General features: G+C 35.1%; 1 protein-coding gene across 4 annotated transcripts in view; it reads right to left on the minus strand.

Annotated features, from left to right (window-relative positions):
• USP37 (ubiquitin specific peptidase 37) overlaps positions 1-604 on the minus strand; it is a 72,193-nt gene that overhangs the window by 52,388 nt on the left and 19,201 nt on the right. For all 4 annotated transcript variants that reach the window (XM_015563617.1, XM_006763332.2, XM_006763333.2 and 1 more), the window contains exon 6: positions 73-251. In XM_015563617.1, the coding sequence (XP_015419103.1) occupies positions 73-251 (179 nt within the window). The remainder of the gene's footprint in view (positions 1-72; positions 252-604) is intronic.

Raw genomic sequence — 604 nt, forward strand, 5'->3', positions numbered from 1 at the left:
TTCTACAAAGCTTAAAAGACATTTATAAACAGGCACAGCTAATGACTAAGAAATAAAAAATGTCTTTCATACCTATTTTCTAATAAACCTGATCTAAGAGGTGTTGATGTAGATGTCAAAGACGGAATCGTTCGGGTGACAGTTATTCCATTTCCTGCTGCAGTCTTAATTGATCCTCTACCTGGATTACCAAGAACTTTTCGAAATGGAGTATCATCTTTAGTTTCCAAACTTCCTCTTTTTGAAGAGGCCTGTAAGAATAAAGTTTGAAATAGTAAATTGTCAAATTGGCAAACTTTTAGATCAGTGATTCTCAAGTGAGGAAGAATGAAAAAATACATACATCTAGAGACCCATCACCAGAGAGTCTAACCTAATTGGTGTTGGAATGAGGCTCATTCATCAGTATATTTTTTTAAGCACCCTAGGTGATTCTAATTATGATCAGTGTCATAAATTGAGCAACATTTTTCCCCCTGTAGTACTCTTTTTTTTTTTTCCGAATTAAAGAGTCACATTTATTGCAATCTGGGACTATGAGGGGCCATTCCCTAAATCTCATAGTGATAAGATGGTGGCAAAACCAGACTTATATAGGCAAAAC

Source organism: Myotis davidii, unplaced genomic scaffold, assembly GCF_000327345.1.
Source record: "Myotis davidii unplaced genomic scaffold, ASM32734v1 scaffold575, whole genome shotgun sequence".
NCBI classification, from domain to species: Eukaryota; Metazoa; Chordata; class Mammalia; order Chiroptera; family Vespertilionidae; genus Myotis; species Myotis davidii.